Consider the following 20,930-nt stretch of genomic DNA (forward strand, 5'->3'; position numbering starts at 1 on the left):
CTGATTGTGGATGATCAGCCATGATCACAGTGAATAATGGTGCTGGCTCGAAGGGCCGAATGGCCTACTCCTGCACCTATTGCCTGTTGACAGAAGTTTTGAAATGTGTCATTGGTACTACTAATCCTACTACTAATTAATATCATGATATTAGTATCAGGAACTCAACCCTTTTAATCGATTCCAATCCAAACTATGTACACTAATACCTGGCCAGTGGAGGAAGCTAGTCCTGTAGCTAACAATCTTTCTTCTGAATCGGGAGCAGAAGCCCATCGGCCATATAGGGTGGCACAGTGGCACAGCGGTAGAGTTGTTGCCTTCCAGCGCCAGAGACCCGGGTTTGTTCCTGACTATGGGTGCTGCCTGTACGGAGTTTGTATGTTCTCCCCGTGACCTGCGTGGGTTTTCTCCGAGATCTTCGGTTTCCTCCCACACTCCAAAGATGTACAGGTTTGTAGGTTAATTGGCTTGCTATAAATGTAAATGTCAAATTTTCCCTAGTGTGTGTAGGGTGGTGTTAATGTGCGGGGATCGGTAGGTGGTGTGGACTCTGTGGGCCAAAGTGCTTGATTCCGCGCTGTGTCTCTAAACTAAGCTAAGTTTGAGAGAGTTGATGATATCGTCTGGTTGATGGATCTGTACCTGAGAGGAAATCCTCCACTGAGCAAAGCCCTATAGGGGCCACAGTTTACGAATAAGGGGTAGGCCATTTAGAACTGAGATGAGGAAAAACTTTTTCAGTCAGAGTGTTGTGAATCTGTGGAATTCTCTGCCTCAGAAGGCAGTGGAGGCCAATTCTCTGAATGCATTCAAGAGAGAGCTAGATAGAGCTCTTAAGGATAGCGGAGTCAGGGGGTATGGGGAGAAGGCAGGAACGGGGTACTGATTGAGAATGATCAGCCATGATCACATTGAATGGCCTCCTTCTGCATCTATTGTCTATAATTTGGAGGTGACACCATGCTGATGGCCCAGCAACTATTTCACATGATAGTAACATGTTCCATTAGACGAAGAGTGGGGAGTTCTAATATTCTGGCTAACATTTATTTCTCCACCTGCATTATAAGCAACAGTTCATCTGGTTGTTAATCCCATGAAAACAACAAGGAAACAAGCCTGCCTGCGCTGACTAACAAACGCTAATGTTTACACTGATCCTATCCTAGCCTATTTAATTTTCTCCATATTCCCATCATCTACTCGCACATTCTACCCCTCTCTGGCGTACCAGAGGGGTTTACATATCTTTCAGATGTGGGGAGAAACCACAATGGCCCCAGGGAAACTTGCAAAGTACACACAGATAGCATCCGCGGTCCTCATGCCACTGTGCCACCTTCATTGCTGTCTGTGAGATTGTGTGACGTGCTGTATAAGCTGCCATGGTTACTTCTATTGCAATAAATGTGTCTTGTTGACAAGGATTGCAAGGCTGAAGGGGGAAAGGTGAGAAGTGGGCCATTGAGAATCCAACGACAATTGATTTTATCATCTGAAATGTCATCTCCTGCTTGGTGGCTTTTCAAATGGAGGTAATGGTACATGAGTTGATTTAGGGGGTTGAGAGTTAGACAACATGAAAGCAACCATAGGGCCCACCTCATCTGTGTTGATCAGAGCACTCATCTGGGCCATCCCATTTTCCAGCACTCGGCCCATAGCCTTCTAGCCTTAGCAATACGCAATACGTAAGGTTGCGTAGACTGTTAAATACTGCCAGCGACTGCTTCCACCACTGTGTGTTCCAGGTACGTGACACTCTCTGGGTGCAAAAAGGTACCCCCTCAGATGCTGGCTCGAAGGGCCGATTGGCCTACTCCTGCACCTATTGTCTATTGTCTATTCCGAATGAAGGTTATTCGCAACAGTTACGTAGTGGGTGAAACAGTGAACATGTATTAGGCAATCTGCAAAGTATAAATCCAGCCCGATTACAGATGCTCCCCCCCTTACGATGCTTTGACTTGCGATATTTCGACTTCACGGTGGTGCAAACGCCGGGCAATGGCAGTGACCCGTGGCGAGCCGCAGCTCGCTTCCGGGCACGTGATCACGTGTATTAAATGCATTTCGATATTTTCGGTTACCGATGGGTTTCACAGAACGTAACCCCATCGTAAGTTGAGGAGCACCTGTATAATGCTCGTTTGGAGAATAATGTGAATGGGATGATTAAAAGGAGACCGGTTGTGAATATCAATCATGTGGACATCATATGCATATTAATCATGACATGCAATCATGAACAATTTTCCAGCATAGTCCTTGCATTAGTATTGTCCCCTTCTTAACGCCTTCCATTCAGAGTGCCAACTTCAGTTGTTGGGCTCTATATTTAGACAAGTGCAAAGGTTGGACGTTTGACTTTATTGCGAGAGGATTTGAACGCGAGAGTAGAGATTCTTGTTCCAGTCATACAGAGCCCCAGAAGGCCACATTAAGAATCTTGTTCAAAAGTCCAAAGGATAGATGTACTTGAGATAGAGGGAGTGAGTGAATGTTCATTAGATTGAGTCTCTGGCTGGTGGGTTGTGGTACAAAGAGAAATTAACCAGTAGGAAAAAAACTGCAGATGATTAAGGGGTTGGACACTTTAGAGGCCGGAAACATGTTCCCAATGTTGGGGGAGTCCAGAATAAGGGGTAGGCCATTTAGAACTGAGATGAGGAAAAACTTTTTCAGTCGGAGAGTTGTAAATCTGTGGAATTCTCTGCCTCAGAAGGCAGTGGAGGCCAATTCTCTGAATGCATTCAAGAGAGAGCTAGATAGAACTCTTAAGGATAGCAGAGTCAGGGGATATGGGGAGAAGGCAGGAACGGGGTACTGATTGAGAATGATCAGCCATGATCACATTGAATGGCGGTGCTGGCTCGAAGGGCCGAATGGCCTCCTCCTGCACCTATTGTCTATTGTCTATTGCATCATTTGTTCATTTGCAGATTGGTCTCTTTTGTTGCATTGTATGTGTGAGCAAAGTTTCAAGATGTTCTCGAAGAACAGCGTTGGATCCAAGAAAACAGACAATGAAACATTCCTGTGTCACCTGGACTTGCGTGACAATATTTGTCAGCAAACCGCAGGTGTCTAAACTGTAGTTTAGTTTAGAGATGCAGGGTGGAAACAGGCCCTTAGGCCCACCAAGTCCACACCGACCAGCGATCCCTGCACCTTAACACTATACCACATACACAATTTTACATTTATACCAAGCCAATTAGCCTGCAAACCTGTACGTCTTTGGAGTGAACTTCCTCAACAGTCTTTGAAATATGGTGGAACATAAACGACAGTTACTGCTGAGGTTAGTTTATGCTTAGTGCAACTAACACCTCTTGTTTTAAAGAGGCAAAAACCCATTATGGGATTAAGTTCGAGACCTTGTGAGTCACTTTGTAAGGATTGTATTTCTTCATAAATGTCGCCAACTGTTGCATTTGTGCAAAACTACTCTGGGCAAGAACCTGATATTTGTGACTGTTTTACTATTGAGCTGTCTAGCCTCCTGTGGGACAGAGGTTGTGTGCGTTTGATGAATAGAATCATCTCGTGTGTCACTCTGTCAGCTCTCTCATTGAATAGTTTCCCTTCAGTAAGTGGAGACAGCCCTTCCCCCCCTCCCCCCCCTCCCCCCCCTCCTTCAGGCCTAACCAACGGCGCCTTTGTGCCTATTCCACGCTACGATTTGAAAGGATTGCGACAATTGAATTAATGTCAAGAGACCAACTAAAAGCACCAACATTTCATCCTTTATCATTGCCGGATTACTTTTGTGGCTGTGTGCAGGGTGGAAAACTCATAAAATTAACTTGGTCATGAAATATTCTGTTATTTTCAGTCGTATTTATTTTACTACTAGAATTCTTCATCTGAAACAGCAGAATAAAGCATTCATAGGGTTATCGAGCACAGAAACAGGTTCTTATGCTCTGCTCATCCAATCTGATCATGGTGTTTCCCTGAACTGATCCCATTTGCCTGCAATTGGTCTGTATCCCTCCAAATTTTTCTTATCCATGTACAAATCCAAATGTCTTTAAAAAAATTTTTAGTTTAGTTTAGAGATACAGCGCAGGAACAGGCCCTTTCAGCCCACCAGGTCCGCGCTGACCAGAGATCCTCATGTATTAACACACTCCTATGCCCACTCGGGACAATTTTTACATCTACCAAGTCAATTAACCTGCATACCTGTGTGTACGTCTTTGGAGTGTGGGAGGAAACCGAAGATCTCGGAGAAAACCCAAGCAGGGGGAGTCCAGAACCAGGGGCCACAGTTTAAGAATAAGGGGTAGGCCATTTAGAACGGAGATGAGGGAAAACTTTTTCACTCAGAGAGTTGTGAAGCTGTGGAATTCTCTGCCTCAGAAGGCAGTGGAGGCCAATTCTCTGGATGCTTTCAAGAGAGAGTTAGATAGAGCTCTTAATGATAGTGGAGTCAAGGGATATGGGGAGAAGGCAGGCACAGGTTACTGATTGTGGATGATCAGCCATGATCACGGTGAATGGCGGTGCTGGCTCAAAGGGCCGAATGGCCTACTTCTGTGTCTATTGTCTATTGTCTCTGCTGATGGTTAATTATGAGCTATTGTCCATTAGATGGCTCCTTGAATTTGGCCAAAGGAATAAAGAAAATGTGGAGGAAAACTAGCTTTCTTATTCTGCTGATAGATTTGGGGGAGTTAGAATCATAGAAAATGGAAGGAGGTGATTCAAGCCCAGCATCTCTGCAGGTCAAAAAAAGCTTCTTGACTTGGAATGGAGTTGAATACAGATGCTCCTCGACTTATGATATTCCAACTTTACGATGGTGCAAAAGTGATACACATTCAGTAGAAACTGTATTTTGAATGTTGATCTTTTCCCGGACCCGCAGACCTGTCCACTGCTCAGACTGGCCCAGTCTTACGCGGTACGATACTCTCCCGTGATGCCGGGCAACAGCAGCGAGCCACAGCTCCCAGTCAGCCACGATTGGGAGCTACCACGGCCATGGTGTTGGGAGCTGCAACCGCCATGGTGGCTGTGATGTTGGGTAGGTCTATGATGTTGGGTAGGTTAGGTGGCTGTGATGTTGGGTAGATTAGGTGGCTGTGATGTGGACTGGGCTGCGTTTGCAGCTCTGCAATCTGTCCAATCTTTTATCATAGTCTTCCTGCTCTAATGAATCTCCTGCATCCTGATCACTCCATCCCTTTTTTTACCCCATAATGTGACCAACATGGTATGTAGAACTCGCCTAATTAATGTTTAGTTTAGTTTAGAGATTAAGGGCGGAAACAGGCTCTTTCGGCCCACTGGGTCCGCGCCGAAAAGCGATCCCCACACACTAACACTATCCTACACCCACTAGGGACAATTTTTACATTTACCAAGCCAATTAACCTACAAACCTGTACGCCTTTGGAGTGTGGGAGGAAATCGAAGATCTCGGAGAAAACCCACGCAGGTCACGGGGAGAACGTACAAACTTCGTACAGACGGCACCCGTAGTCTGGATCGAACCCGGGCCTCCGGCGCTGCATTTGTATGCTCTACTTTTCTTTAGGCTAATAATGGATAACATCCAGTGTGCGTTGTAATCATCTTGCCGACCTCTCCTCCCATGATTGTGGGCCCATGTACACACCCTCCCAAAGTGCTGACGTTTCTCCACACCTCCCATTCATCGTCTACCTTGTTCCACCTCTGCAAATGCAAACACGGTCAAGTGTTGTATCAGTGCATATTTCTTCACCGTTTCCTATCCATCAACATCTGTTACAAAAAGAAAGCGACTGACTGAGTATTGAGCCCTGTGCAGAAAGAGAAACAGTTCATTTGTGTCGGAAGGAACAGCAGATGCTGGTTTACACTGAAGATAGACACAAGATGCTGGAGTAACTCAGCGGGACAGGCAGCACCTCTGGAGAGAAGGAATGGGCGACGTTTCAGGTCAAGACCCTTCTTCAGACTTTTCAGCTTTAAGGCTCTGTCAGAATTGAAAAAGTTCCTTTGTTTTCTGTCTGATTGCCCTCATTAATATGTAAATATTAATCCACATGGGAGCCAACTATCTCACTCCCAAATATGGGACAAGGTGACGTCACCGCCTCGCGCCCCACGTGACCTCACCCAGCCGGCGGCCAAGTGCTCCCGCTCCACCATGGCCGGGAGGCAGGTTGCTAGGCAATCTCCGTTAGGCGAACACACTCTGTTAGCCTACACTGTCCTGACCGACAGTGGCCCACGGGCCTAATACGGGACAAGGGTGGTCCCGCACAGGACAAACCAAATTAGCCCAAAATAAGGGATGTCCCGGCTAATACGGGACAGTTGGAAACCCTACCTGGGAACCCTGAACGCACCTTATCAAAGATACCTGCTTTATCTGTTCCTCCCCACCCGCTTTGCAATTTATCACGTGCTCACTCTCTGTTACGGTTCTGACGAAAAACTTTGACCTGAAGAATTAACTTGGTTTCACTTTCTGTAGATGCAGCCAGACCTGCTAAATGCTTCCAGCGATGATTTGTTACTCACTTGAGAAACATAGAAAACAGGTGCAGGAGGAGGCCATTTAGCCATTCGAGCCACATCGCCATTCATTGTGATCACGGCTGATCATCCACAATCAGTAACCTGTGCCTGCCTCCCCATATCCCCTGATTCCACTAGCCCCTGGAGCTCTATCTAACTCTCTTTCAAATTCATCCAGTGAATTGGCCTCCACTGCCTTCTGTGGCAGAGAATTCCACAAATTCACAACTCTGGGTGAAAAAGTTTTTTCTCGCCTCAGTTTTAAATGGCCTCCCCTTTATTCTTCGACTGTGGCCCCTGGTTCTGGACTCTCCCAACATTGGGAACATTTTTCCTGCATCTAGCTTGTCCAGTTCTTTTATAATTTTATACGTCTCTATAAGATCCCCTCTCATCCTTCTAAATTCCAGTGAATGCAAGCCCATTCTTTCCAATATTTCCTCATATGACAGTCCCGCCATCCTGGGGATTATCCTCGTGAACCTATGCTGCAGTGCCTCAATAGCAAGGATGTCCTTCCTCAAATTAGGAGACCAAAACTGCACACAATACTCCAGATGCGGTCTCACCAGGGCCGAGGGTACAACTGCAGAAGGACCTCTTTACTCCTGTACTCAAATCCTCTCGTTGAGGTGGGGAGAGAGGGGGGGATGGACAAAGAGTTACTCAGTTGGAAGAAATCGTGACTTACCTTCTCCAATTGAAGCTAATTTTGCAATGAGATAAATGTTGTTAACTTTTATCTAAATGTCGAGGATCTCTAGCTATTTAAGGGAGTAAAGAGATGAGTGTTGTATATAATCCTGTTTTGCTTTGACTTTCTGACATTGCTTCATATGTCAGTTCTTGCGCCCATTGCTTGAACATCAGACCGAAGGGTCTCGACCCGAAACGTCACCCATTCCTTCTCTCCAGAAATGCTGCCTGTCTGACTTACTCTGGCATTTTGTATCTATCTTCCATTCATTGCTGTTTGGTCTGATTGCATTCTTTCCTCTCAATCTGCCACAAATTTCTACGGTGGCAAGATTATCTGCAATGCTTTGACATGTAAGGACTGTTGCTGTGCTCTGCATTATTGCATAACTTAATTATGTCGTAACTTTACATGCAATCTACTTAAATTTAATCCAGTTGTCAAGTCCAGAGTCCGAACAGAGATTATCACAAAGCAAGCGGTTGAATGCTCTGGCTCTGCAGTAGGTGTGTTCCATCAGGTGCTGTAAAGCATGATTGACATCAACCATCAACATTGTACTGAAGATAGACATGAAAAGCTGGAGTAACTCAGTGGGTCAGGCAGCATCTTTGGAGAAAAGGAATAGGTGACGTTTCGGGTCGCGACCCTCCTTCAGACTGAGGGGAGAGGGGAAACGAGAGATATAGGACGGTGGTACAGAGAGAGAGATAGATAGAGAACAAATGAATGAAAGATATGCAAAAAAGTAACCACTGTTCGCTGTGGCCGAGGTGAAAATAAGTCACAGACAATGAGAATCAGCAAGACGGCTTTGAAGGCTTCCCCACCCAGTCCAGGCGGCTGGGAAGACTGGGTGGAGAGAGAGTAGGAATGTAGGCGTTACTTCAATAAATCGCTATCGTTCACTATACCTCGGTACACTTGACAATAAACTAAAGTGACTGACTCATACCCACAGGGTTGTAAACGGCCCAACAGTCCCACCAACTTTGTCCTATTTATTTACAATTTGCTTGGACTATTTGATAAATGTAAGAGAAGGGAGTTTGACAGTTGCTTCAGCTGCCACAGGCAGAGTGTAATCTCATCAGTGGCATAAAGTTGAATTGAAGTCATATTAGTTGTGTCACACTTGAACTATGTGTTGCTGAGTCACTACTTGTGTGATCGCTGAGCTTTGTCACTGTGGTGTGGTGTGCTTACACACAATGTCATGTTGTGCATCGTATCAGTGTGTTGTGCATCGTATCAGTGTGTTGTGCACTGTTTCACAGTGAGTGAATTTGTACAAGTATTGGTAAAGTATTTTACAAATGGACCTCGTTTCTTCAGTAAATGGAAACCAGGTCTGTTTGTAAAATACTTTACCAATACTTGTGAAGTACTGAACAAGTACACCCACTGTGACACTGTGGACAGTGGACAGGATCCAATGTTTATTTTATAGAATACTAGACCAAGTGGACACGTTGGGTCCAAACCTCTCCTGCATTGGTGCAGCAACCCCTCCCCCATCCCTTTCACCCCATCCCCCGATCCCCTCCCCCAACCCCCCCTTCCCCAATCCCCCCTTCCCCAATCCCCTTCATCCCTCCCCCTCTCTCCCTCTACCCTCCCACCCCCTCCCCATCCCCTCTCCCTCCCTCCCCCTCGCCCCCATCCCCCTCACCCCCATCCCCTTCACCCCTCCCTCACTCCCCCCTCCCCTCTCCCTCCCCCCCAGCCCCCTCCACCCCTCCCCTCCCGCCCCCCTCGGCCCAACCGTGGAGCGGTTGCCAGGCGGGGAGTGCCCCCCGTGGCCGTGTGCCAGCAAGGGAGGAGAGGAGAAAGGCAGTGACGTCGGCCCCGTTTCTCCTGTGGGGCCGAAGCGTCATCTGCGGCAGTGAACGGGGGGGACGGCATGGACCCGTTGCCGGGTGTGGAGCGTCTCCCGGGGCCGTGGGTGGGCGAGCGTGGACAAGGAGAACGCACTGACCTCGGCTGCATTTCTCCTGCTGCGAGCGGCGGGCGACGGCCATCTTGTTGGACCCTGTGCCGCAGCCTCTGCGGCGCGGTGCACTATGGGAGGAAGGCCAGGCGCGGGGCAGACCAGGACGGGCGCCGGTCCTCCCACTGGTCCTCAGGGTGGGGGGGGGGGGAATGGATTTATTAAAGTTTATAAGGTAAATTGTTTTTACAAAGTAACGAAAGTGGGTTTATTCACACCATAGGGGAATGGTGAGTAGGGTGGGCCAAAAACTGTGGCTCTATCGTGTACTGTTTTGGCTGTGTAAAGGGCAAGGGCATGGTGCACACATACACACAAACAAACCGAGAGTTTTAGTAATATCTACATACTAAAACTCTCGTTTGTTATCTTGTTTGTGACTGAACTTCAGCCAAAACGGTACACGATAGCGCGACAATTTAAGGCCCACCTTACTCACCGTTGTCACTGTCGTGATAATGCACGTAGTTTTATTGAAATCGGTGTTATATTTTTAAAGTTATTCACATTTTAAAGTTTAAAAGGAGGGGGGGAGGAGGGAGGGAAGGGGGAGTGGGGGAGAAGGGAGAGGGGAGGGGGTCTTGAGGAGAGAGGGGAGGGGAGGGAGGACAGGGTGCTGCACCAATGCAGGAGAGGTTTGGGCCCAACGGGTCCACTTGGTCTTGTATATATATATATATATAGATAGATAGTCATGGCCCCTTGCCTCACCTACACAGTGTGTTAGGTATTGTCTATAAAATACATTGTTCATATTTACTTTGGTCAACGTCACCAATTGTGATTATAATGCACACTGGGGGGATGGATGTTTCAGCAAAAGCTATCCAGAAACATAATCTGATTTTGATGTGAGAATGGTAACAACAGCAGATGTAAATAGTTTCCCTTCGCCAGTTTTATGTTGGTGATATTTGTATTGTACGTTGCTCACTTAAACAGCCCAGCGGTATGCACCTCATATTTCACCTGGGCAGCTTGCAGCCCAGTGGTATGAACATTGACTTCTCCAACTTTAGATAGTTCCTCTGTCCCTCTCTTCCCCTCCCCAGTTCTCCCTCTATCTTCCTGTCTCAACCTATATCCTTCCTTTGTCCCACCCCCCTGATATCAGTCTGAAGAAGGGTCTCGACCCGAAACGTCACCCATTCCTTCTCTCCTGAGATGCTGCCTGACCCGCTGAGTTACTCCAGCATTTTGTGAATTTATACCTTCGATTTGTACCAGCATCTGCAGTTATTTTCTTACATTCTGAGTCATGAAGTCATACAACATGGAAACAGCCCTTCGGCCAAATTTTTTCCTGCCGACCAAGATGCCCCATCTACACTCGTTCCGTATGCTTGCATTCGGCCCGTATCCTCTAAATCCTTTCTGTCCACATGTCCTTTAAATGTCGCTATAATACCTGCCTCTACTCCTACTCCAAAACTTTCCTTTTTCCTCAGTAATTTGGTCTCAAGAAAATGCAACAAATAAAAGATTTTGAAGAATATTAATGACCATTCCTCAAAAAGAAATCTGGCAACATCTATAGGAAAGGGTACCTTTCGTTTCAGCTCAAAGGCCTTCCATCACAGGATGTATTTGACATTCACAAGTTTGAAGGAAGAGGAGGAGAACACAAAAGGGTGACAATTTAAAAGAGAGATAGAAAATAGGTGCAGGAGGAGGCCATTTGGCCCTTCGAGCCAGCACCACCATTCAATGTGATCGTGGCTGATCACCCACAATCAGTAACCCATGCCTGCCTTCTCCCCATATCCCTTGATTCCGCTATCCCCCTAGAGCAGACATGTCCAAAGTCCGGCCCGGGGACCAATCGTGGCCCGAGGTCAGATTTTATACGACCTGCAGCTTCCATCTTAAAATGTATTATTTATGGCCCGCCAGCACTGTCTAACAGAATGAAGTGAGAGGGAGGGGGAGGGGGGAGGGGAGAGGGCAGAGGGCGACTACACCTCCCAGCGGTCAGCGCTGCCCGATATGCGGATTGTCAGATGCAAGGTCCGGGGGGGAGGGGAGCGCATTAGTTTTAAAGGTCCGGGGGGGGGGAACGCATTAGTTAAAGGTCCGGGGGGGGGGGGGTGGGTGGAGCGCATTATTTAAAGGACCGGGGGGGGGGGGGGTGGAGCGCATTATTTAAAGGACCGGGGGGAGCGCATTAGTTAAAGGTCCGGGGGTAGGGGGGGAGCGCATTAGTTAAAGGTCCGGGGGTGGGGGGGGGCAGCGCAATAGTTAAAGAGGTTCCGGGGGGGGGGGGGGGCATTGGCCCTTGGGTATTTTCACATGATCAAATCTGGCCCTCTTTGAAAAAAGTTTGGACACCACTGCCCTAGAGTATCTAACTCTCTTTTAAATTCATCCAGTGAATTGGCCTCCATTACCTTCTGAGAATTCCACAAATACTCAACTCTCTGGGTGAAAAGGTTTCTTCTCACCTCAGTTTTAAATGGCCTCCCCTTTATTCTTAGACTGTGGCCGCTGGTTCTGGACTCCCCCAAAATTGGGAACATTTTTCCAGCATCATTTGCAATAAGAATCTACTATTCCCCTTCTCCCTTTATGAGTGGATTAAGATTTGTTCAACTAACTTTTCTAATCCTGATATTTAAATTGGGGCACATATTTTCCTACAAATATTACTAGTTTAACCAAGATGTACAGCATAGCAATAGGTGGATAGACACAAAGTGCTGGAGTAACTCAGCGGGTCAGGCAGCATCTCTGGAGAAAGGTTGGGTGACGGGCTGAGTCGGAACCTTTCTTCAGACTGAAGGTAGAGGTGGGAGGTGGGAAGGGGGTGGGGGGGCGAACTGGAGGTAGGAAATAGCCGGAACAAATCGGGACTGGTGACACTACTTGGGTGGTGGAGAGGGGGGGAGGGAGGAGGGGTGGTGGGGGGTGGTGTGCAAGGCGAGGGAATGGAGGTGTTACTCGAAATTAGAGAAATCAACGTTCACACGGCTTGGTTGTCAGCTGCCCAAGCGAAATATGAGGTGTTGTTCCTCCAATTTGCACATGACCTCACTCTGACAGTGGAGGAGGCCCAGGGCAGAAAGGGCCAGGCACAGCACAAGACGAAATAAATAGGAATACATATTTTGAAATGTAGCATAACCAAAAGTAGCATAACCAAAAATGAAAACAAATAAAAGATTTTAAAGAATACTAATGAAAATGTTGGAATTCCTCACAAAATGTAGAGTTTGCTCAAAACGCTGTTCAGGAAGGAGCTGCAGGTGCTGGATGACATCGAAGATGGGCACAAAATGCTGGAGTAACTAGGCGGGTCAGGCAGCATCTCTGGAGAGAGGGAATGGGGAGAAGGATCAAAAAGTTCCTTCTCTCCAGAGATGCTGCCTGACCTGCTGAGTTACTCCAGCAATTTGTGTCGATCGCCTTTACTCTAAACACTGGTAGGATCAAGACATTTCTGTCGCTGATTATGCACTGAGAAACTCGTTATGTGTCTCACCAGTAACTTGCATTGCATCTGAACATTGTTCCGTTGAAAGACCAGACGGCAGTTTAGTCTGCATTTTATGAGAGTGATCAAGAGTTGTGTGGATGTTGTTCAAGTCACAAGTTCGTTGGACATGTAAGAAAATAACTGCAGATGCTGGTACAAATCGAAGGTATTTATTCACAAAATGCTAGAGTAACTCAGCAGGTCAGGCAGCATCTCAGGAGAGAAGGAATGGGTGACGTTTCGGGTCGAGACCCTTCTAGAGAGGAGGAGAACTTCTTCAAAGTGGACATAGCTTGAGGAGAAATCGCAGTGGAGCAACAGGTAGTAGAAAGGAGGCGAACTTCTTCAAAGTGGACATACCTTTAGAGAGGAGGAGAACTCTCCATGTTCATGTCCATGTTCGTTGGACATGACCATTGATGTCAAGGCCAGCATTGGTTGCCTATTCCCAATTGCCCCTGAATCGAGGAGACCGGTTCACAGTCAACCCCCATTGGGTGCATCTGGAATCTCCGAAAAGGGCAAGGATTTCCCTGGAGAACCCTGCTGTTGCAATTTTGTTTTTTAATGTGAGGGAGTGGGGTGCATGATGAAATCCTATTCCTTGAATTCCCTTCACCAATGCTTTTTGTCTGTGCTTTGTTCCCAGGTGGTGCAGTCCCTTGGGTTTGCTATTTACCGCGCACTGGATTGGGGCCTGGACGAGAACGAGGAGCGGGAGTTGAGCCGGCAGCTGGAGCAGCTCATTGACCAGATGGCAAACAATGACTCTGAAGGCACCAATGGCACCACTGATGAAGGGTACAGCGGGCAGGATGATGAGGAGGAGGGTGACGCCGCTCCACGCCCAGTCAGCACCTTTGAACAAGTCATGAAGGCCTGCACTGATCATCTCGTGGACCGGAACGAAGCAGATGCACATTTTCAAGCTGTCTGCAAGGCTTTATTTGCGGAAACATTGGAGTTACAAACGTTCCTAGTGAAAATCAAGGATGCTAAAGAGGTAAGATTTGGGTTTTTTAGGGTTGAAGAATGGTGGAGGTGTCAACGTTTATTCGTCCTCAGCTCGTCACCTGCAAACAAGTTTGTTTCCATATAATGCTTTGTTCACTCAGGCCCTGTTGAGCGTGAGAGGAACACTCTTATCTCTGAGATACTAGATCGGTGTTATCTCAATATCTTGTGGTGGCACGGTGGCGCAGCGGTAGAGTTACTGCCTGACAGCACCAGTGACCCGGGTTCGATCCCGATTACGGGTGCTGTCTGTACGGAGTTAGTACGTTCTCCCCGTGACCTGCGTGGGTTTTCTCTGAGATCTTCGGTTTCCCCCCACACTCCAAAGACGTGCAGGTTTGCAGGTTAATTGGCTTGGTATGAAAGTAGAAATGTAAAATTGTCCTCAATGTGTGTTGGGAAGTGTCAATGTGCGGGGATTGCTGGTTAGTTTAGTTTAGTTTAGAGATACAGCGCGGAAACAGGCCCTTTGGCCCACCGGGTCCGCGCCGACCAGCGATCCCCGCACATTAACACTATCCTACACCCACTAGGGACAATTTTTACATTTACCAAACCAATTAACCTACAAACCTGCACGCCTTTGGAGTGTGGGAGGAAACCAAAGATCTCGGAGAAAACCCACGCAGGTCACGGGGAGAACGTACAAACTCCGTACAGACAGCACCCGTAGTCGGGATCGAACCCGGGTCTCCGGCGCGGCATTCGCTGTAAGGCAGCAACTCTACCGCTGCGCCACCGTGACAGAACATCGGTGTGGACTCGGTGGGCCGAAAGGCCGGTTTCTGTGCTGTTTCTCTAAACTGAACTACTCCCCTCATCCAAAGGGTTCCTTTGCAGGTTACATATCTTTGTTGCAAATGTTATTAAGAACTCTTTTATTAACTGTAATTAGATTGTCATTAACAGTAAAGGTTAAATATACCCAACTACACCTCTTCTATAATGGCAGAGGTCAACTATTCCAGCCACCCACCCCTTTAAAAATAATCAAATAGGTAACGGGTATGTGGTGTGTTTGCAGTTCCATTCATCGGTTCAATAGCAAGTAATAAAATAATTGCAGGACTCTCTTGCAGTTGAGTGGGAGCTGGAGTAAGTTTGGTGATGGTCTTAAACTAATCGAACCACTAACAATGTCTGAACCACATAAAAGCATACCACTTGAAAAAAATGTATCTACATGATCTAAATCAATGGTTGACGATGCTATGATCTCACTTTTAAATAATGTGCCCATTAATCTGCTTCCCTTTTTGAACTCGGTTTATTGCATTGCTTCCTCAAAGTGGGTTTTACCTGTACAGTAAACCCTCATTTTAACGGATCCCTTTGTAACCAATTTTGGTGATGGTGGATGGACCTGTTGACCCACACCCAGCTCGCACCGTCTCCCTGGCTTCCGATGCTGCCCCGACATGCAAGCTGCACCAACGTGCTCGTCTTCACCCACTTGATGTGGTTGTAGCCCCTGGGGACAGTGCTCTCTTCAGACCATGGCTGCCGACTGGACGCGCTCGGTCACCGTGGCGATTCTCCCGCCCCCCCTGCTCCCCCCGCCTCCCCCCCACTGCGCGACCTCTTCCTTCTCTCCTGGAGTCCCCCATATACTCTGCCTTGGTCGGCAGCTGGGGGAGCCACCACCTGTTGGTGGTGGCGGCCTGACAGAAGCGCTGCTGGCCGGTGGCTACAACGTGAGCCACAACAAGAGCCAGGTCAACCGGCCCGTGTGGCACCTGTGAAGAAGGGCTCGCTGGTGATGACCAGAGCTATCAATGCCGAGTTTTAAGGTGAAACTCAGTCTGAAGAACGGTCCCGACATCACCTATCAATGTTCTCCAGCGATGCTGTCTGACTCGCTGAGTTACTCCAGCAAGGTGTGTCATTTTTTGTATTCCCCACCATCTGCAGTTTTTTAAACTCCATACACTGATAACACCTTACACGGTTATAGACAATAGACAATAGGTGCAGGAGTAGGCCATTCAGCCCTTCGAGCCAGCACCACCATTCAATGCGATCATGGCTGATCACTCTCAATCAGTACCCCGTTCCTGCCTTCTCCCCATACCCCCTCACTCCGGGGGTGGACAATGGACAATCGGTAATACCGGACTCCATTCTCCTCCCCCCCCCCCCCTCCCTCTCCCCGCCATAAAGGACCCTGTGTGTTCTGCAAGATATGCCCATTTACTGGAATATCATGCATGTACGCACAAAATTCAATCTGTGTTAGGAACAGGACAGTTTGCAGATGGGCCTTCAAGAGGACAGCACAGTGGCGCAGCGGTAGAGTTGTTGCCTTGAAGTGCTAGTAACCTGGATTCGGTCCTGACTATGGATGCTGTCTGTACGGTGTTTGTACGTTCTCCCTGTGATCTGCGTGGGTTTTCCCCGGGATCTCACACTCCAAAGACGTACAGGTTTGTAGGTTAATTGGTTTGGTATAATTGTAAATTGTCCCTCATGTGTGTGTAGGGTAGTGTTCGTTTGTGGGGATCGCTGGTCTGCATGGACTCGGTGGGCCTGTTTCCATGCTGTGTCTCTCAACTCAATGCCTAAGGTTCTTAGCTTAGGTCTGAACATAGAGGTTTTGTCTACTTTTTAATGTGAGAAAGAATTATGTGGAGGTTACTAAGTCGCAAGGTCATAGGCCATGAACATTGATGTCAAGGCCAGCATTTGTTGTCCATTCCAAATTAGCCCTGAACCAAGGTAACCAGTTCAGAGTCGACCGCCATTGGGTGCATCTGGAATCTCATATCGGGCAAGGATTTCCCTGCAGGACCTGAAAGGATCAGCCATGATCACATTGAATGGCGGTGCTGGCTCGAAGGGCCGAATGGCCTACTCCTGCACCTATTGTCTATTGATTTCTAATAAAGAAGAAGAATCTCGACCCAAAACGTCACCTATTCCTTTTCTCCAGAGATGCTGTCTGACCCGCTGAGTTACTCTAGCTTTTTGTGTCTATCTAGGGTTTCTAACGAATGTAATTAATGATGCAGAGGCGAGCATAACTCTAGATTTGATATTAATTTTCCCTGCTGCCATTGGGGTTTCAATCTCTGGCTGCTAGTCCTGCAGGTGATCCACACTCCATCATGCTCACATTGCTGCAAGTGATTGTATCTGAACTTGAAGTCCAAGCTCTAAAAGCAATGTACTCCAGTTCAAATGTGCAGGAAAGAACTGCAGATGCTGGTTTAAATTGAAGATACTCCAGTTCAAGTCGTCATAGAGTCATAGTGTGGAAACAGGCCCTTCGGCCCCACACTGCCCAACAATGCCCCAACTACACTAGTCCCACTTGCCTGCGCTTGGTCCATATCCCTCCAAACCTGTCCTATCCATGTACCTGTCCAACTGTTTCTTGAACGATGAGAGTCCCAGCCTCAACTACCTCCTCTGGCAGCTTGTCCCGTACACCCACCACCCTCTGTGTGGAAAAAGTTACCTCTCGGATTCCTGTTAAATCTTTTCCCCTTCACCTTGAACCTATGTCCGCTGGTCCTCGAGTCCCCTGGGCAACTCTGGGCAAGAGACTCGGTGCTTCTAGTGCTGTTACTTTTTGTTTTAAATGTACTTGCCCATTCGTAGATCGTCCATCTTACCAGCCCCATGCCCCGACTTCCAGCTCCATTTCTTTCCACCATATCTAAACACTCCAACATGATGGACGTCACGGAGGACAGCCGCTCAAGGTGTGGTTGAAACCGCACCCTTGCCACTCCTTGCCATGGTATGTAGTGTCCCTGGCCCAGTGCTGCAGGCCCTTTGTCTGTTTGTATTCCATGGTCACAAGCATCAAACATACCTGAAATCCTTCAGGGAAGTGAAGTGCTTGGGTAGCTGTCCAAAAATAGCAAACCCAGTTTAATTGCCAAAATCTTGCCTCTGAATTGCTCGTCAAGAATTTAAACATACCAAATTCTGAGTAGCTATCCAGAAACAGGCCATGCCTGTATTCAGAGCTACATACCAGGATTCAAAGAAATAAACACAGGGCACTGTTTCTGCAAACACAACAGAAAATGTTCCTGATTGTCAACTTTGTGTGCTCATGACACAATGGTAATTGTTATTGAAGGCTTGGCCGTTTGATCACAGTGACGTTACTGTGGGCTGGCCAGTCACGCAATGGTACAACTGGTGGATCTGTTGCAATTCCACACTGGGTTGACTGGGCTTGTATTCACTGGAATTTAGAAGCATGAGAGGTGATCTTGCAGAAACATACAAAATGTTCCCGATGTTGGGAGAGTCCAGAACCAGGGCTCACGGTTTAAGAATAAGGGGTAGGCCATTTAGGACTGGGATGAGGAAAAACCTTTTCACCCAGAGAGTTGTGAATCTGTGGAATTCTTTAGTTTAGTTTAGAGATACAGCACGGAAACAGGCCCTTCGGCCCACCGCATTAACACTATCCTGTACGCACTAGGAACAATTTTTACATTTTACCAAACCACTAAACCCACAAACCTGTACGTCTTTGGAGTGTGGGAGGAAACCGAAGATCTTGGAAAAAAAACCCACGCAGGTCACGGGGAGAACGTACAAACTCCGTACACACAGCACCCGCAGTCGGGATCGAACCCGGGTCTCCGGTGTTGCATTCACTGTAAGGCAGCAACTCTACCGCTGCGCCACCGTGCCGCCCTGAATCTGTGGAATTCTCTGCCACAGAAGGCAGTGGAGGCCAATTCACTGCATGTATTCAAGAGAGAGTTAGATATAGCTCTTAGGGATAATGGAATCAAGGGATATGGGGAGAAAGCAGGAAAGGGGTACTGATTTTGGATGATCATCCATGATCATATTGAATGGCACCTATTTTCTATGTTTCTATCATTCCCAGAAAATCTAAATGGAGTGGTGTGCTCTTTCCACATGAATAGCTGTAATCTGATCATTTCAATGTTTTCTGTTTTGCATATGCAAAAGTTACTTGTACGGAGGTCAGTGGAGTGTTGGTCTACTGGCCCAACTCCACAAGTCTTTGCTGTGTTAGTCCACCTTCATTGTCAGCCTTTAGACTTGTTAAATGTGTAGTTTCACTTTCTCATCTTTGACCATCTCCAGTAGGTGACAGGGTGACCAATCATCTATCTGTCTTTGTGCGAGATGTCAGTACCGTTCTGTTTAGTTTATTGTCGTGTGCACTAAGGTAGAGTGAGAAGCTTTTGGTGCGCGCTAACCAGTCAGTGGAAAGACGAAACATGATTACAATCGAGTGTGCAGATAAGGAAATAACGTTTAGTGCGCGATAAAGCCAGTAAAGATAGTCCAAGGGTCATCAAAGAGGATGATTCAGTTGCCTGATAATCACTGGGAAGGAACTGCCCGCTGAATCTGAAGATGTGGGTTTTCATACTTCTATACCTCTTACCTGATGGGAGAGGGGATATATTATTCCAGCTAGTACAATGCTCTGCCCTTGGTAGCCCATTATCGGATGTTGGCAGAAGAATCACTCCTGCCTTCCCCCAAGAGTTCAGTATACAGATGCTCCTCGACTTGCGATGCTTCGACTTACGATGCTTCCTCTTTATGATGGTGCAAAACCAATACACATTCAGTAGAAACCGTACTTTGAATTTTGATCTTTTCCCGGGATAGCGATATGTGTTTTCGACTTGCGATATTTTTGGTTTACGATGGGTTTATGGGAACGTGACCCCATCGTAAGTCGAGGAGCACCTGTATTGCCCCCTGTTCACACCGATGTTGTGGTGGAGTTGGAGCCAAACCCTTTGAAACCGAAACTGACCATTGATGAGCAGATGATCAAAATTAAGCATTGCTCACAAGCTGACACGCTGGTCAGTGGTGGATTGATATGGCAAGAGTTCGTCAAAGTGAATTTGTCCTTTTTCTGAACATTGACTACTTGGGCAAGTCTCCACATTGTCAGGAGAATGCTATGTTACGGTTGAACTCTTAATAGTTTGGCCAGAGGCACGACCGTTCCTGTCCACAAGTCTTTGGCGCTACAGTTTAGTACAATGTAAAGCCAGTAGAGTCCGATCAAAGATAGTCCTAGGGTCACCAATGAGGTAGATAGCAGTCTTGAACTACTACCTACCTCATTGGTGACCCTCGGACTATCTTTGATCGAGCATTGCTCGCTTTACCATGCACTGAACATTATTCCCATATCTGAAGAAGGGTCTCGACCCGAAACGTCACCCATTCCTTCTCTCCCGAGATGCTGCCTGGCCTGCTGAGTTACTCCAGCATTTTGTGAATAAATACCTTCGATTTGTACCAGCATCTGCAGTTATCTTCTTATATTCCCTTATCATGCATCTGGACACTGCAAATGGCTTGATTGTAATCATGTATTTCTGCTGACGGGTTAGCATGCAGCCGATGCGTTTCACTGCACCTCGGTACACGTGACAATAAACTCAACTGAACTGAATCCTCAACTGAACTGCTGTGTCCAATGGACTTGGAATTCTTTTAATTTCCACCGTGTGGCGCTGTCAGCGATGGCAGCCTCGCCCACAGTCAGTCTGTCCTTTTCATCTTTTGTTGTTATTTTTATGTTTTAAAAGTTTGTGTTAATGTTCTCTGGTTTGTTTTATGTGGGGGGGGGGGGGGGTCGGGGGAAACTTTTCTTTAATCTCTTTCCTTGCCGGAGATGTGATTGTTTTCCGGATCGTATCTCCGGTCGCTCTGCGGCATAACATCGTGGAGCTGGCGGCTTTGCTCGGGACTGACTTTGAGCCTCACCACGGGGCGTGGACTTACCATCTGAGCCGATTCCTGGCCTGGATCGACGCTCCAACCGCGGCCTGAGGACTTTAACATCAAGGAGCTCGCAGTCTCGGGTTGAGACCGACGTCGGGAAGCTCCAAAAGCCGCACGAGGTTCGACTGGCCCCGACCCGGGGTAGATCGCCCGGCGCGGGGGGGGGAGCTGAGATCCCCCCCCCCCCCCCGATGCAGGAGCTTGATCGCCCCGATGAGGGAAGGCCCACCACTGCCTCGGAAATACGATCGTCCCGTCAACGGAAGGCTCGAGGCCCCCGACCGCTGGAGGACAAAGAAGGGAGAGATTGAACTTTATTCCGCCTTCCATCACAGTGAGGAATGTGGAGGAGTCACTGTGGTGGATGTTCGTGTTAAAATGTATTTTGTGTGTCCTGTTGCTTTTTATTGGTATATAAACTGTATGGCAAATGAAGTTCCTCGTACGTTGCAGAACATACTTGGCTAATAAAGTGTGAT

General features: G+C 47.5%; 1 protein-coding gene across 1 annotated transcript in view; it reads left to right on the forward strand.

The window, feature by feature from the left end:
- The window catches only part of spire2 (spire-type actin nucleation factor 2), a 101,463-nt gene that overhangs the window by 17,631 nt on the left and 62,902 nt on the right, over window positions 1-20,930 (forward strand). The window contains exons 3-5 of the mRNA XM_078401560.1: window positions 13,331-13,684; window positions 15,189-15,389; window positions 17,296-17,399. Coding sequence (XP_078257686.1) covers window positions 13,331-13,684; window positions 15,189-15,389; window positions 17,296-17,399 — 659 coding nt within the window. The remainder of the gene's footprint in view (window positions 1-13,330; window positions 13,685-15,188; window positions 15,390-17,295; window positions 17,400-20,930) is intronic.

This window comes from Rhinoraja longicauda, chromosome 6, assembly GCF_053455715.1.
Source record: "Rhinoraja longicauda isolate Sanriku21f chromosome 6, sRhiLon1.1, whole genome shotgun sequence".
Classification (NCBI taxonomy): domain Eukaryota; kingdom Metazoa; phylum Chordata; class Chondrichthyes; order Rajiformes; family Arhynchobatidae; genus Rhinoraja; species Rhinoraja longicauda.